General features: G+C 15.0%; 3 protein-coding genes across 3 annotated transcripts, besides 11 other annotated features; 2 read left to right on the top strand and 1 right to left on the bottom strand. All coding sequences in view use genetic code 6, as the record gives it.

Moving 5' to 3' along the window:
• Window positions 1–272: 272 nt before the first annotated feature.
• IMG5_204170 (hypothetical protein) lies at window positions 273–1,115 on the top strand (the record flags this gene model as incomplete). The annotated part of the gene is made up of 3 exons (XM_004023801.1): window positions 273–617; window positions 656–802; window positions 849–1,115. The coding sequence occupies 3 exons, from the start codon at window positions 273–275 to the stop codon at window positions 1,113–1,115; spliced, it is 759 nt and encodes a 252-aa protein (XP_004023850.1).
• Window positions 1,116–2,103: 988 nt separating this feature from the next.
• Window positions 2,104–2,898, bottom strand: IMG5_204160 (hypothetical protein; the record flags this gene model as incomplete). Its single annotated transcript, XM_004023800.1, has 1 exon — window positions 2,104–2,898. The coding sequence occupies one exon, from the start codon at window positions 2,896–2,898 to the stop codon at window positions 2,104–2,106; it is 795 nt and encodes a 264-aa protein (XP_004023849.1).
• A 142-nt stretch (window positions 2,899–3,040) lies between these two features.
• Window positions 3,041–3,085: a microsatellite.
• Window positions 3,086–5,217: 2,132 nt separating this feature from the next.
• Window positions 5,218–5,286: a microsatellite.
• Window positions 5,221–5,296: a microsatellite.
• Window positions 5,297–5,849: 553 nt separating this feature from the next.
• Window positions 5,850–5,896: a microsatellite.
• A 3,525-nt stretch (window positions 5,897–9,421) lies between these two features.
• Window positions 9,422–9,454: a microsatellite.
• A 2,432-nt stretch (window positions 9,455–11,886) lies between these two features.
• Window positions 11,887–11,934: a microsatellite.
• A 106-nt stretch (window positions 11,935–12,040) lies between these two features.
• Window positions 12,041–12,116: a microsatellite.
• An 8-nt stretch (window positions 12,117–12,124) lies between these two features.
• Window positions 12,125–12,189: a microsatellite.
• Window positions 12,129–12,182: a microsatellite.
• Window positions 12,146–12,192: a microsatellite.
• A 992-nt stretch (window positions 12,193–13,184) lies between these two features.
• IMG5_204150 (protein kinase domain protein) lies at window positions 13,185–15,405 on the top strand (the record flags this gene model as incomplete). The annotated part of the gene is made up of 9 exons (XM_004023799.1): window positions 13,185–13,469; window positions 13,532–13,596; window positions 13,640–13,708; window positions 13,757–13,884; window positions 13,946–14,346; window positions 14,628–14,759; window positions 14,835–14,946; window positions 14,997–15,110; window positions 15,392–15,405. 9 exons carry the CDS (start codon window positions 13,185–13,187, stop codon window positions 15,403–15,405), a joined length of 1,320 nt encoding a protein of 439 aa, XP_004023848.1.
• Window positions 14,534–14,622: a microsatellite.
• Window positions 15,406–15,675: the final 270 nt, after the last annotated feature.

The raw sequence follows: 15,675 nt of genomic DNA, 5'->3' as shown, positions 1-15,675 counted from the left end.
CCGATTTTATGTTATATATATCTAAATTAGATAGAAACGATGACACAGAAATTTTTGGTTTACACTCAAATGCTGCTATAACATCCGCAATTATAGAAACGAATTCCATTTGTGATACTGTCCTTTCTCTTTTACCAAGAACAGTTTCCGGAGGTGGAAAAAGTACCGAAGAGTTAATAAAAGAAAAAATAAAAGAACTTCTTACAAAATTACCTCCATAATTTGATGTTGAGAAAGCCAGTTAAGCTCATCCTGTTAGTTATAATGAATCTATGAACACAGTCCTTTAATAAGAGCTAATTCGTTTCAACAAATTACTAAATACAGTAAGAGTATCTTTAGTTAATGTAGGAAAAGCAATAGATGGTCTACTTGTTATGTCAAGTGATTTAGAAGAAGTTTTCAATTGTGTTTATGATAATAAAGTTCCTGATTTGTGGCATAAGGTTTCTTATCCATCATTAAAACCTTTAGGTTCTTGGATTATTGAGTTCTGCTAAAGACTTCATGAAATGGATAAATGGATTAAAAATGGAACTCCTACAAGTTTTTGGATTTCAGGATTTTTCTTTACATAATCTTTTTTAACTGGTACTTTATAAAACTATGCCAGAAAAGTAAATTATTTTTATTTATTTTATTTTTACAAAAAAAGTATAAAATTCCTATTGATACTTTATAATTTGATTTCTTTGTAATTAAAGATGGAAGTAAAGAGTATGATACAACTAAAACACCTGAAGATGGTTGCTATGTTTATGGTTTGTATTTAGATGGAAGTAGTTGGAATAATGAAATGGGAGTATTTATTTATTTTTTTTAAAAAAATATAATAAAAAATTAAATAGTATTTAGATGAGCCTTAACCAAAATAATTGAATTCTAAAATGCCTTATATTTGGTTACTACCTACTGAAGAAAAGAAAGATTATGATAATGATATGACTGTTTATGAATGTCCTGTTTACAAAACTTCTAGAAGAGCAGGTACTTTAAGTACAACAGGTCATTCTACAAATTATGTTATGAGTATGTATTTACCTATTTCACCTAATGTATAACCTAGACATTGGGTTAAAAGAGGTGTAGCAGCATTAACTTAATTGAATGATTGATTTTTTTATTCTACTTATTTATTTTTTAAATAAACAATAATTATTTATATTATTAGCAATAAATATAAAATAATTTTATTATATTTTTATCAATCTTTACTTTTTTTTAAAAAAAAATAATAATAATATAAATTTATTATAAAATTTTTGAACATTAAAAAGAATATTTAGACTAATATTTTGAACATTATTGGTATTTATTTTACGGGAAAAATTTCAGATTTTTAATAAGAACAGTTTCATTTATTATTGTTATAAAAATATAGTACTTTTATTCTATTATATTTAAAAAAGTTAATCAACTATGTTTATACATTATTATTATTATTTTAATTGTTTTTTATTTTATTTTTATTAAACTCTAACTTAGATATTAAAAAAAAAGAAATAGAAGTTTATAACCAAAAACAATTTAAAAAAAATTAAATTTAATTTTAAATTCTTTTATAATTTATATATTTTAATATATATATCATTTTTAGTAATTAACTCATTATATTTTAAGAAATATATATAAAATAATTATTCTAATATAAAAATATCTATTATTTTAATATTTTATTTAATTTAAATATAAATTATAAAATAAATATATATACTTTAATAATAAATTTTTAAAATAATATAAATCTTTTTATTTTGATATTTGTTTATTCTTTTTAAATTTTCATATTTTATATTACATTAGAAAAAATATTTTAATTATTTATTTAGGTTGTGTTTTCTTAAAAAACATATATTTTTTTAATAAATTAAAATTGATTATATTCTCTATTTATATTTTTATAAAATATATTAAAATAAAATTTAATATTCATTAAATATCATTTTAAAAAGAGTTAAAAGTATTATATCTTAAATTTATATTTATATTTTTGTAATTAATAAATAAAAAAATATTCATATTTCATTATATACAAAAAATTAAAATATTAAAAAAAGAGTGTTTAAATCAAATTATATTTTTGTTTAAAAAAAAAATACCTATTCAACTTCTTTTATTTCTCGAAAGATCTTTCAACTCATCATAAATAACTAATACAAAAGCCCCTCCTAAACTTCTAAAAACATTCGACAAGCCACCTTTATAAAGTGCCTAAACGCCTCCTTCTTCTTTATATATTTTACTAAAACAATCAAAGGAATTCCTATAAATAATATTATCCCTCCCTGATTACATCATAAGTCTTCTTCTAACAGTATCTAAAGGATAAGCAATTAAACTTGCAAAAATGGTAATATTTTATGCAAAAACAAATTTTTTAAAGACTCCACTTTTTTATAAATAAAGTTTTTTCGCAGTATTATACATTCCAAAATAAATAGCTCTATAAACAAAAGTACACCCAAAAGAAATTAAAAACCCCTTATAAAATCCCAAAATACCTTCTTTTTTATATATCTATCTAGAAAAGTCTCTTAATCCATTAAATTATCTTATTTTTTCATTACCAATATCAGCCCCAATTCTAGTTCTTGCAAAATCGAAAGGGTATAAAATTAATTAGGCCTATCCTCCTGCTAAACCTCCAGAAAGTACATTTTTAAAAAGCATTAAAAAATTACTATTTTTTTTATTAGTCTCTTCGTTTGCAAAGAAGAATAGACTATTATTTAATTCTAATAAAGCCATATTTAAGGCCTAGGTGGGTGTATACCTTATTACATTTATCATATTTCCTCTCCATAATTAAAAAAAACCTTCTTCATTAGTAATACGGGCCATTGTATTGTAAATTCCATTATATTTGACTGTTTCTCCGCTTTGTATTCCCTTATTCATATCTTAAGTTTATAAAAGAAGCTTTACTCTTTCCAATGGAGCAACAAATGTTTTTGAAATTGCTGCTGAAATTCCTCCATAAAAAAGATTATGGAGAAAATTTATATGCTTTTTTAACTCTTCTTTTTATTACATTAATTAAATATATATATATATATATATATATATATATTATATAATTATATATTAAAATATAATTATTTATTTAGAAATACTTTTATATAATATTATATTTTATTATAATAAAAACTACCAATTTTATCAAAAACTTTTTGATAAATAAATAAAAATGTTAAATATATTTATAATTATATATTTATATTTTTTTATTACATTGCAATAAGGTAATTTTAACAAATGCTTAAATTCAATAAATGATTTATTTAACATAAATAAAACACAATAATCAATTTAAAATAAATAAAGAATAGATTCCCAAATATATAGTAGTTCTAAATACATAAACAATTTAGGCGATTAATATTATTGTCAAAATATATCGAATACTAATTTTATTACCGCATATTTTAATCTAGAAATAAATAATATATTAATTACAAAATCCCCTACAGTTTGGTGTCTAGATGATTCTTGTACTTCTCAATTATTAAATTTTAATGTAGATTATATAGAGTAGTTTATAACAAATATATTATTAGCAAACTTAAAAGTATAAAACATTACAATTTCTAATTTAAAATTTTATGATTCTTAAAATGATACTCCTAATACATCTTTTGGCACATTTTTTACTTGTTTTGTTTTTTTGATTATTTTAATATGCCTTCTCTGGTCCATTTATGTAAAAAGAAAATAAGAAAATATATTAATAATAACCGAAGGAGGTCAAAATACACAAATAATCCGATGCTTTGACATAAAATCAAATTTCGAGAAGCTTAGACAATCCAACAACTTAAAATTAAAACAAGTAAAATTTAGTTTTTTTAATATTATAAGATTTTTCTCATTATTATGGATATTTATAGGACATGAATATTTAATAAGAAGTCAAAATATAAAAAACATAGGAGATTACAAATAAATAATTTAATCAATAGGAATTATAACAATAATATAAAATGCCCATTTTGCAGTTGATTTATTTTTCTATATATCAGGTTTTCTATGTTGTTATATTTTAAATAAAAAACTTAATTCATCAGATTTAAAAAATTAAAGCTTTCTTAAAAAATATTTTATACTAATTTTAAATAGAATAATTCGAATATGGCCCACTTATTTTATTTGTTTACTTATTTATTGGTAAATTATAAAATTTACAGGAAATGGACCTATGTGGTATTTATATTTAGACGAAAGTGAAAAATGTGATTCTTATTTTTGGGCAAATCTACTTTTTTTAGATAATATAATACATAAGCATGCTTCTAACTATTGCTATATTACAGGATGGTATTTATCAAATGATACCTAATTTTATTTTATAGGAGTTTTAATAATAATATTATATTAAAAGAAAAAATTAATGGCAAAAATAATTACATTATCATTAATATTAATTTCATTATTAACAAGTTTTTTGATTGCATTTATTGAAGAGTTTAAAGTACCTATAGTTTCTGTTAATAATATGCCTTCTTTTGATTCTAGTTTTTTCACTTAATATCATTTCAAACCTTATATTAGAATTTCTCCTTTTTTATTCGGTTTATTTACTGCTTTTATACATATTGAATATAAATAATAACTTTAGAATTTTTTAAGTTAAAAGATATTAATTAAAATATTATTATGGTTAATTGGAATTTCTTTAATTAACTTTTTAATTTGGATTATTGTTCCTTTATAAGAAAGTAGTGAAAACTGGAGTTTAAGTGGACATTGTTTTTATTTATGTTTTAGTAAAATATTATTTTGTTTTGGGTTTTATTTAATTATTTTACCTTTACTTATTTAAAATACAAAAATAATTAAAATTAATGATGATAATATTAATGTCTATCATTAATAAAAATAATAAGGTTCTTGGAGTTTTATTTTTGGATTCTTTGCTAAAATTTCACTTTCCTTTTATCTTTGTCATACTATTATTATTTAAAGGACATTTTTTAATATTAAAAGTATCAAAACGTTTGATGGATTTTATATTTTCTAAAACTCAGTTATTGATTATTTTATAAGTATATTTTTTTCGATATTCATAAGCTTAATTATTGAAATACCTATTCAGAATATATAATAATTGTTATTTTTTAAATTCAAAAAAAACGAAATATATTTAAAAAGTTAATAAGATGATATTAATACTAAACTTATTTAATAAAATAATATTGAATGAAATAATAATAAAATAGAATATATATATATATATATATATATATATATATATATATATAAGTTTATATAATATATATAATTTATATAAATAATTTATTATTTAATAAAGATTATAAAAATTAAATGAAACAAAAAAATAAATCCACATATTTATTAAAGTATTGTTTTTTTTTATTTTATATAAAAATATAATAAGTTTTTTTTAAAAAAAAGTAAAAACTAAATTAATAACTTATATTTAAATATAGATATTTTCTTAAAATAAATATAGAGTTGTACTCAATTATATTTTAAATTAAAATCAAAAATGTTTTTTTATTTTCTAAATTTAATTAACTTAAACCAAATTAATTAAGTTTTGGATAAAAATTATTTTTATATAATAAGATAAAGCACCAGCACAGCTTTTAATTAAAATCTTAATATTTAACTTAGCTTTAAAATAAAAAACACATCATTAATCTATCTAATTTTAACAGAAACTTATAAAAGAAGGAATTTTATTATTACATTAAAACAATTTTAATTAAAAAGTAAATATGAATAAAAAAATAAAAAAAATAACACTATATCATCTGCTAATTTATATGTTTTTATAACATATTAAATTTTCAGTTAATTATAAAAATAAAGAGAAAAAAATATTAAACATAAATAATAATAATTATTATAATTAATAATAAATTAAAATAATAATCAAGATATAAAATCAAAGAATTCTTTTTTATCAAAAAAATAAAAATCTATACTAAAACTTTTCTAAAATAAATAAAATATTATAAACATAACTATAAAAATTTATTACTATTTTATATATTTAAGAAAAGAAGCAAAAAAAAATTTTATATTTTTAGTAAAATTAATACTAATAATAAGAATAAAATAAAAAAATATTTTTGGAAATATCTAAAGTAAAAAATTAAAAAATAAATCAACAAAAAATAGATAATATTGAATAATTAAATTTAAGTATCTAAATGGAAATTAAACACTATATATTAAACAAATAAATATATGATTTAAAAATAAATATTTTATAAAACATAAAAATACAATTACTTAATTATAAAAAAAAAAATAAAACTAAAGATATATATTAAAATTATTTAAATAATTTGATTTTATTTAATCAAAATTAATTATATTGGCTTTTTAAAATAATAATTATAATAAGATTCACTAAAAAAAAATACACTAAGTTTTCTTTCTCATATAAAATGTTTAATTTTATTAAAAATAAATAATTTATAACAATTTATTGAAGAATAAAAGCGAAAACATTTTTTTTTTATTTAAAAAGCTTTTCATAAAAAGCACAATTCTATTTTTTTATTTTTTCAAAACTAAAAAAAAATAATGAAATATATTATATTTTTAATTTACTTTTAGTACAAAAATAAATAATAATAATGAACCAAAAAGTAAATATGAATTCATTTTTTCATTATTTCATGGATTTATTATAATACATATAAAAAATTAAATTATTTAAAAATAAATAGAACAAGTATATATTTTTATTGAAAAATTAAAATAATTAAATATACCTTAATCATATATATATATAAATTTATCCAAAAATCATATTTAAAACAAACTAATTATTTTTGGAATTAAGAAATACTTAATAATTATCAAATATAATAAATAAAATTTTTAAAAGTATTTGTTTATATTATTTTTTAATTAAAGATTTTAATTAAAAATAATTTATTTTTTATTTTAATAAATGTTATTTAATATATTAATTAATCTTTAATAGTAAAAAGTTTAAATTATTTTTCGAAAAAAATAAGTCTATCTTTTTTGATTAAAAACTATTAATAAATTATTCATTTTTATAAATGCTATCTATATTTTTAACATTTATAAATTTAATAATTTAAATTGATTTATTGTTAAAAAAAAAAAAAATGATATGAAATAATTAAATTTTAGGTTTGTTATATATTCAAATTAAACTAATATAATAGGGAAAGAATTTATAATTTTTTCTTTTTTCTTTTAAAGATATAATATAAAAACTTTTGTTTAATAAAGTTAAAAATGTCTTAAAAAAATAAAAATAAAATTAATATTTTATTTAAAAGATAAATATTTCTTAAATAATAATTTTTGATAAGTATATATATATATTTTTATTTTTTTCGAAGTTAGTTAAATATATAAAGTTTTGTATTAAATATTTATATATAGTACTTATATACACTCTAAATTATTTAATTATATCTATATTTACAAGCAATTATCAAACCTTTTTAAGATATATTTGAATTTATTTTTTAAAATATAATACATTTTATATTATATTAATTATTTTTGAAGCAGCTTTTAATTTTAATTAAACATATTATATGTTTAATTAAACATAATTTGTCTTCATTTCTAAATAGTTTAGATAATAAATTAAAGGAATTTTTCAGAATTATATGGATAGAATTGTTTAAAAAGTATTAAAATGATAATTTTATTTTTTTCTTTTATTTTTATAAATATTTCAATTTTTAATTTATAGACATCTTCCTAAATATTATATATAAGATTATTCTATATATTTATTATATAATGTATAATCATAAATATCTTAATATTTTTAAAATATATATTTTAATATATTTGATTCATAAAAAAAATATATAAAGTCATTTATATTAATTTTAATTTTTTTTTAATAAATAAAAATCTAAAATTATTAAATATTTTAATTTATTTATTTCATTATTAAATAACTAAATAATTATTTATATTAAAAATTTAAACTTTTTTTTTATTTTTATTTAATAGAATATATTATAAATTAAAAAGTATCTATGATAACAATAAAATTATATTTGAAACTTAGGGATTGAAAGAGAATAAATATACAAAATAATGCCATATTATTAAGAAAAATAATACTTTTATTTCGATAAATAAGAAGCTGAAATAATTAAATATAAAAAATACAAACCATAATATAATAAATATAATAAAATAAAAAAATTATAGAAATAATCATTAAAACTTATTTATAAGAAATATCAATAAATAATTAAAATTATGAATATGAAATACAATATATATATTTATATTATATATATATATCGAAGTAAAAAATAATTATGACTCAATTAATTCACAAATGATAATAAATTATAAGTACTAATAAATAGCAAACAATTTTAGTTTTTTATATTAAATAAAGTTCACCATAGCAAAGATTGTGCTTTAAAATAGTTTAGATAAGTAATTTAGGAATATAATTAAAGAAAACCATATATTAATATATATATAACTTATTAAATATCAATGTTTTAAGAATAAAGATGAAAAAAATAAAAATAAATACATATATTTATTAAATTTAACTTACTAATATTTAAATATTGACCAATTTATTAAATATAAAATAAATCTAAAGTATATTAATATTTGATAAACTAAAATATTTTTAAACAAAAATAATTTAAACTTGTATAAATATATATAATATATCTAATATTATTAATAATAAAAATAAATTAATAAAATTAATTGATTTTAAAATTATCTTAAATAACTATTTAAACAATTATAATGTGATATACAAATCCATTTTATTTAACTCTTTATATATAAAAAACTTTTATCTGAAGTTTATTTTTTAAAAATAAAATTAATTTCATTAATAAAAATAATGAAATTATTTATATATGATAAAAAAAAAAAAATAACGAATTAATAAATATTTAGTTTATATTAAGAAAAGCTTATGTTATAATAATATTTAAAAAATAAAATATATTTTTAATTATAATTGTTATTTTATATCTTTCAATGTAAATTTTAATTATATATATATATATTATTATATGATCTATTTAAGTAGTTATAGCAAATGTTAAAAAAAAATATATAAAAAATAATACTATTGTTTTTTAATTTATATTAAAAAATATATATATTTCATTAGACAAATTATAATATTAGTATATTTATATAATTTTTAATAGTATTATATATCATACTTAATTTTTCTTTTTTTATTTTCAATTTCTTTTCTTGCTTAATTTCCTCTTATAGTTGCCTAAATTTTAACTATTTTGTCTTTATCATTAGAATTATTTAAATGAGAAATGTCAAGCTATTCTCCTTTTTAAAATTTAGATAATTTGATTTTATCATCAATGTTATTTGATTAAATATCATTTGATTTAGTTTCACTTTGGCAACAACCCATAATAATTAAATAAATTTAAAAAAGTTATATTTTTTATTTTTTTATATTTTTTTTTTTACGAAATAAAAATATAAAAAAATAATGTATTAAATTAAACAAAAATAAATATATTATTTTATATTTTATAAAAATAAATATATAAAAGATTTCATATTTTAAATTATAATATTAATAGTGTAAATAATATTTAAAAAATGTTATTTTTAATTTTAAATAAGCAATAATTCTTTTATATGTAATATAAAAAACCATTTATTTAATTAATAATATATAAATTATAAAATAATTTATGTAACTTATTATAGATAAAAAAAAATATATTTATTAAATTACTTGTTAAATTCATATAGAAATTTTTATATTTAAATTAATTAATTAAGAAATATAATCAACAAATAATAATAATTAATAAATCTAAATAAATTTAATTAAATATATTATTAATATTTAAAAAAAATTAATTTTTAAATATTTGTATTGTAAAATATAAAAAGATTATATAAAATATATTAAAATAATTAATTATAATAAAAGATATATATATGATAAAAAACAAATTTAAATATATTTACAAAAATAAGTAAAAACATGATTAAAATAATTAAACTCTTTAAATAAAGCACATTCCCAAAATTATTTAAATACAATTTTTGTCCAAATAATTTACAAAATATAAATATAGATTAATAGCAAAAATTAATTATGTAATTAAAAATGGACATGGAATTTAACAACATAAAAATAGTCGAAAAATCCTGTTTTAATATATATAGATAAATAATAGAAACTGGAGATTCCGACGAAAATAGTAAATTAGGTACTTTAATGTTCGAATATACTAAAAAACCGAAAAAACAAAGAAAATAAATTATCTATTTAAATAATAGAACTTTATGGTCGTATGTGTATTTTATATAGTAAATTGAAAGAAGGAGATATATCTTCGGCTGAAAGCGAATTCTAATTTATAAAATAAGACTATGAATATTTAAAAAATAGGTTAGATAATGTTTAATTATTTCAAATTAATTGTAATTGTGTACATTCATTAATTTTGTTTGATAAATATTATAGATGTACCGAATATTTAAAAAATATTTGTTAAATGATTAAATAAAGTTTATAAGATAACACTCTTTTGGATGAGGAATAATTAGATACAGGATACTAGAGTATATTTTTCTATATATAAACTTTAATGAAAGAACATAAAAATAATGAACTTGGCTAATTTATTGAAGATAATAAATTCTTAGATGCTGAGTTTTTAGCCGATAATTCTTAGAAAATTCCAATTACATTTATGCCACCTCCTCTTGTTTTATATTGCTTATCTTTACATTATTTAAATCTTTAAAATTTAGACAAAAGTTATTCTTATATGAACTTTGCTTTAATTTTAATTGAAGAAACTGAAGGAAAAGATAGCGAAAATTATCATATAATTAAAAATAAATTTGATTAAACATTTAGATGATTTAATATATTTATAAAGAAAATTAAAAAATTATATTATTATTATTTTATTTGGGTCATTATAGAGTAATTTTTATTTAGATTGCAATTTAAATTAATATATTTATTATTTTATTCTTATTATTTAAGATTAATTATTTTAATATAAAATGGTTATCAAAAATAATTGTTCAACATTATTAATTTTAATATAAATAAAAAATAAATATTAAAAGATTTAAAAAATAATTTATTATAAATTAAATTTATATTAATTCTATATTTCTATATTAATATTGTTTTAATTAAAATCTAATTATTTAAAATATTATATTTTAAGTCTATTATTTATTTCTCTATAAGAACAACTATTATATTTAACTTATTTATGAAAAAATATATTTTTACTTCATTTAACAATATAATTATTATTTAAATGTTTGAAAATAATATTATGTATTGTTTATATTAAAAATAAGATTTAAAAATACATTTTTTCATTTCTTATTTTAATAATATTGTTTTTAGTTATTTTTTGTGTAAATTAAAGTTTATTTTAACCAAATATAAACCCTATAAGTTAAAAATTTTATAATTGTAGAAATCTTTTATTAAAAGTGTTTTCATTAGAAAGACAAATTAATAATATGTATTTTTAATTTAAAAATTTTCAAATTTGTATTGTATGATGTTGAGGTTTTTATTAATTTATGATCATTTATATTTTTGTTAATTTATCATTTAAGGATATTTTCCTAATTTATTAAATAATTATTATATCTTATATTAGTTAAAAAATTTGAATTAATACTATTTTAAAAAATTGAAATAATAAAATATTATCATAAAAAGAATTACTTAATGATAAAAAATATTTTTAAAAATTATATTACTAAAATGATAAAAAAAGAAATATTGTTTATTTGTTTATTTAAAATAAAATATTTATTTAATTATCGTTTTTCTTTTTATTTTTATTTTTATATTAATATAAAATATAATTTATATTTTAAATAAAATTTAAAATATTTATGTAAATAAAAAAATAAAACTATAAATAAAAATAATTAAAAGTTTAAATATAATTATTTATTTAATATATATTATTAAAATAAAATAAAATATATAAAAATTAATTTTATATAAGATTTTCTATTATTATATATTTAAATTTAAATTGAATATATATATAAAAATATATTTATATTTATCTTTTATATTAAATAAATATTTATTTATTTATATATATATATGTATATTTATTCATATATGTTTATTTTAATTATATATATTTTTATTTTTATTTATTATTATATATATTTTTATTTATTTTTATTTATGAAATTTGAATAAAAGAAAAAATTAAAATATATTACCAAAATTATTAAATACTTAATTTTCATTATTTATTATAAATTTATTAAATTAAAATTATTTGTTTTTATAATAAATAAAAAAACAAATAATTTCTATAATAAATAACAATAATTATTAGAAATAAAAATAAATTAAATATGTAAGTAAAAAAAAACTTAAAAGATATATATAGTTCAAAATATTATGATAATAATTAAATTTAAATATAAAGACCAAATAACATAAATGTTAATATTAATTAATCTAAGCCATCAAATATAAAATTTCCTTAATTTATATCTATAAATTAAAAAAACTCTTCCTAAAATAAAAAGAAAATATAATCTAACAATAATAGTATATTAAATGAAAATAAAAATAACAATAATAGTAATAGCTATATAAATATTAATAACATGAAAAGTAAAAATAATTAATATTCAATATTATTAAAAAAGCCATATTAAATATAATAATAAAATATTGCTTTAGACTAAAACTAAAGTATTTATAAATAAAAAATGTAAATAATAAATTATTCCCCAGACTATGTATTTCTTAAATAATAAAACACTTAGAAAAACTTATCATAAAAAGAAAAAAGCAAAAGTATAAATAAAAATGATAGTAATATAATTAATTAAAATATCTATAATAGTAAAAATAAAAGTTTCGTATACAATAAAAATTAGATATCTTAATAATAATAAAACTAGTAAAAATTAATTTAAATAAAAAAATAATAAGAGCCTATTTAATTCAAATTGTAAAAATAATTAGATTCTATAAATTTATAACAAAATTCTTATTATCAGCCTTGTAATAATTAAAATATTAGTAAAATTAGAAGTAACTCTAAAAATTAAAAGTCTAACGAATTATAAATACCAATTTCATATAGAGAAAATAGTTTATAAATTAAATTAAATTAGTAATTGCCAATAACTTAAAGATAACAATATTAAGTACTTTAAATATGCATATTTTTATAAATATTTTTATTTTATTTTATTTTTAGGAAAATTAATATCTAATAGAAAAGTATAAAAACACCCCTTTTTTAAATTATGTATTCCTTAATAGTTTTTAAGCAAAAGATTAAATTTAAAATAAAATTGCTTAATAAATATAATAAAACGAATATACTTAAGAACTACTAATAAATAATTCATTAAATTAAGTAGTTGATAATAACTTTTAAAATGTAACCAAAAATAATTTTATTTTCCATTATGTTATTGGAAAAGGAGGTTTTGGAAAAGTAAATTTTATTATAAAAAAAATTCAATTTTTTGTTTTTTTTTTTCTTATGTTAAAAAAAAGGTTTGGAAAGTTGAACACAAAAAGACAAAAAAAATCTATGCAATGAAAGAAATGTCAAAAGCAAAGTAAAATAAAAAATTTATAAAAATAAAATAAACAATTAAATAGAATAATTAGCAAAAGAAGTATTAGTTCAGTTATGAATGAAAAATAATTATTAAGTTAATTAAAATTTCCGTAATATAAAATTAATAAATATATAAAATCAATTAATTTAAACAATAGATTTTTAGTAAATATGAATATAGCATTTTAAGATAAAGATAATTTATATTTATTAATGGATCTTTTAACAGGAGGAGATTTAAGATTTCATATAGGAAAACATAGAAGATTTTCAGAAACATAAACAAGTAAAATTATGTTTTTTTTTTTTTTTTAATATTTTTTTTTTTTTTAAAAAAAAAAAAAAAGAATTTTTTATAGCTTGTATGGTTTTATGTTTAGAATATCTACATTAAAATAATATAATACATAGAGATATAAAACCTGAAAATCTAGTATTGGATGAATAAGGCTACGTAGGAGTTACAGATTTAGGAATTGCAAGGGTATGGAAAGCAGAAAATTCACAAGATACATCAGGTACGCCAGGATATATGGCTCCAGAGGTTATGTGTAGATAAAATCATGGAATTGAAGTTGATTATTTTGCTGTAGGAGTAATAGGATATGAATTTATGTTAGGAAGAAGACCATACTATGGAAGAAGTAGAAAAGAAATAAGAGATTAAATATTATCTAAATAAATGTAAATTAAAAGATAAGAAATACCCGATAACTGGTCTTTAGAAGCTGCAGATTTTATTAATAGAGTAATTTTATATTATAATTATTAATATTACAAAAAATATATAATATAAAAAAATCTTTTTGAATTTTTTGTATATATTAATTAAAAAAATTATACTTAACAAAATATAAAAGAGTAAAAAAAATTATAAGGGCAATATAATAAAATTATATTAAAAAATTATGAAATAAGATAACTTAAAAAAAAAAATATAATAATATATATATATATATATATATATATATATATATATATATATATATATATATATATATATATATATATATATATATATATACAAAGCTCATTGAAAGAAAACCTTCTAAAAGACTTGGTATAAATGGACCTGAAGAAGTTAAGAATCATCCATGGTTAAAAAACTTTCTTTGGTAAAAATTATTAAATAAAGAATTATAATCACCTTTTGTACCTATAGTAATATATTTATATGCAATTTTTAAATTTATTTTATTATAATTATTATTTCTTTTTTTAATTAAATAAATATAGTCTATTGAAGATAATTTCGATTATAGATAGTAAATATCCTTAGATGATAGAGAGTCAAATGAAGATCTAATTTAATAAAATAAAATTCTATTAAAAAGAAAATCTGTTTAAAGTATTATAAACTAACTTATTTAATATATATTTTAAAAATTTATTAAATAGATTTATTTGCTGGATATAATTTTGGAGAAGTTTAAAATGATAAATAAAATATATAAAATAAGTCTGGGACTGTTTCTTCTACAAATAATTCATATTATGATAATAGTAATAGGAGTAATTCAGCTTAATAATAATATATTAATAATAAAAATACACAAAATGTTTTTAATATTAATAATAATATTATTTAAAACAGTTTTATTAATAAAGTAAGTAATTATAGTCAATGAAAATATAAATTAAAAAATGAAATAATTTATATACTATTAATATTTAATATTTATTGTAAATACTATAAAGAATTTGATTTAAATTTTATAATAAAATATATTAATTAATATTAATAAAATTTAGTATTATAAATTATTTTAAATATAAAATTTTAATAATGTAAGGTTTATTCATTTGACCAAGACTTAAATATTAATATATATAATTGTATTCTTTTTTTATAAATTAATTATTTACATTAATAAATAAAGCAGTTAATATATAAAAAAACATTTAAATTAAAAAATTAGTTAAAAATTTTTAATAAATTTTTTTTTATTAACATTCAAATTTCACACTATTAAAAATATAACAAATAAAAAAGATAAATATATATATATATTTATTAAAGCCATATAATATAAAAAATATGAATAATAGTTTTTCATAAAAAGGTATTTAATAAATA

Source organism: Ichthyophthirius multifiliis (genome assembly GCF_000220395.1).
Source record: "Ichthyophthirius multifiliis unplaced genomic scaffold scaff_1120509251435, whole genome shotgun sequence".
Lineage (NCBI taxonomy): Eukaryota > Ciliophora > Oligohymenophorea > Hymenostomatida > Ichthyophthirius > Ichthyophthirius multifiliis.
This window is presented reverse-complemented; position numbering and strand designations above follow the sequence as displayed.